The sequence below is a fragment of the Echinops telfairi genome, unplaced genomic scaffold (assembly GCF_000313985.2).
Source record: "Echinops telfairi isolate 266 unplaced genomic scaffold, ASM31398v2 ScPeMD7_60;HRSCAF=208, whole genome shotgun sequence".
Classification (NCBI taxonomy): Eukaryota; Metazoa; Chordata; class Mammalia; order Afrosoricida; family Tenrecidae; genus Echinops; species Echinops telfairi.
Genome location: NW_022103958.1, coordinates 33,192,016 through 33,193,778, shown reverse-complemented (window position 1 = coordinate 33,193,778; position 1,763 = coordinate 33,192,016). Strand labels below are relative to the sequence as shown.

General features: G+C 50.8%; 1 protein-coding gene across 1 annotated transcript; it reads left to right on the top strand.

The window, feature by feature from the left end:
- Positions 1–274: 274 nt before the first annotated feature.
- Positions 275–1,204, top strand: LOC101659234 (mas-related G-protein coupled receptor member A-like). The gene has a single exon (XM_004711631.1). The coding sequence runs from the start codon at positions 275–277 to the stop codon at positions 1,202–1,204; it is 930 nt and encodes a 309-aa protein (XP_004711688.1).
- Positions 1,205–1,763: the final 559 nt, after the last annotated feature.

Sequence of the window (1,763 nt, the reverse complement as noted above, 5' to 3'; positions counted from 1 at the left end):
CAGGCCAGAAGGGCGCTGTGACTGCAGCTAGAAGACAGCTGCAGAGACGGTGAGAGCTGAGGTGGAATCCAGGCTCTGCACCCTCACCCAGCCTTGATAGATTGCTGCATCGTGGGTGGCTCCTTTTCCTTCCTCTGAAAACTGTGACAGGAGGTCTTGGGCATCAGTGACCTGACAGGAGCAGCTCAACTCTTGTTTCTGTTCCAGGACCACCAGTGCAGGGTTTGTGAGCACGGAGCCCGCCTCCACAGACCTGGGGAACGGACTGTCAACAATGGATGAAAGTGACCAGCACCCTCAGTCAGATATTGACACATGGACAATGATCCCGGGTTTGCTGGCCATCATCATTGCCCTGTGTGGGCTGGCAGGAAACGCGGTCGTGATCTGGCTGCTGGGCTTCCGCCTGCGGAGGAACCCCTTCTGCGTCTACATCCTCAACTTGGCCGTGGCTGACTGCCTAGTCCTGGGCACCACGACTGCTTATGCACTGATGGTACTCATCGATTATTTCCAATTCATTTATTCCGTCCACAACCGTTTCATCAACTTTGTGATATTATTTCCCTACCTGGCAGACATGAGCCTTATCAGCGCCATTGGCACCGAGCGATGCCTGTCCATCCTGTGCCCCATTTGGTATCGCTGCCGCCGCCCAACGCATATATCAGGGGTCAGCTGTGCTCTGATCTGGGCCCTGTCCCTGGTGCTGGCCTTCCTGCAGATGCTCTTCTGTATAGTCTCATGGGATTTGTGTTGGTTGGCTGATTTCTTCCTTTGGACGTGGGTGATTTTCCTATTTTTGGTTCTCTGTGGGTCCAGCCTGGTTCTGCTGGTGAAGGTGTTCTATGGCTCCCGGAGGAGGAAGATGACCAGGCTCATTGTGACCATTCTGATCACTGTGTTGGTCTGCCTGCTGTGCGGCCTGCCCTATGGCTTTGGTTGGTTCCTAGTATCTTGGATGGTGGGTGCATATGGTCAATTACCCCATGTATGGTTTACTCTATTCTCCTGTGTTAACAGCAGTGCCAACCCCATCATCTACTTCTTTGTTGGCTCCTTTCGGCAGCAGAAGCAGCGGCGGCTGAAGCCAACCCTCAGGATGGTTCTCCAGAGGGCACTGCAGGACACTCCTGAGGGGGAGGAACCTGGAGGAGCCCCCCCTCAGGGACTCACGGAGCAGACAGAGAGCAGTGCGGTGTAGTGCTGAGAGCCTCTGCCTCTGTCAGACAGTTGTGGCTTTAGAAGCCAGCTTTTCTCCATTAACTTGCATAATGTTCTTACTTTTTGTCACCCGTGTCTCTGATCCTAAAGTAAGGGTTATTTCTGAAGGACTCGCTACTCAGGGCCTTCATCACAAGACCAGTGGCCAGCTCGGCGGTCTAAGACTGCTCTCCTATTTTTTAAAGTTGTTCTTGTGGCTAAAATCATGCATTTGTATATATCTTTCTTTTTATAATACAGTCATGAGTCATTTGACATTCACAAAATGCTCTATAAAATATGACTTTATATGATATGACTGTTATGTGGGAACAATATTATGCCCAGGCCCCTTCAGACTGTAAGCAAGTTCCGTTGTTACTGTGTCTTTAAGTGGAATTTGAACATAGGTATGGTTCACATTCAATACCAGTTAATCAAATGTTTGCCTTCACTCTCCAAACTCACTACCACCAAGCAAGTCAGCCTCATCGCAGCTCTGTGGGACAGAGTAGAAGCACTGCTGGGGGGTTGGGAGCCTGTCACTCTTTACAGGAGTA

Coding starts and splice junctions, on each gene's coding strand:
- LOC101659234 (XM_004711631.1), top strand. CDS start 275: ATGGATGAAAGTGACCAGCACCCTCAGTCAGATATTGACACATGGACA.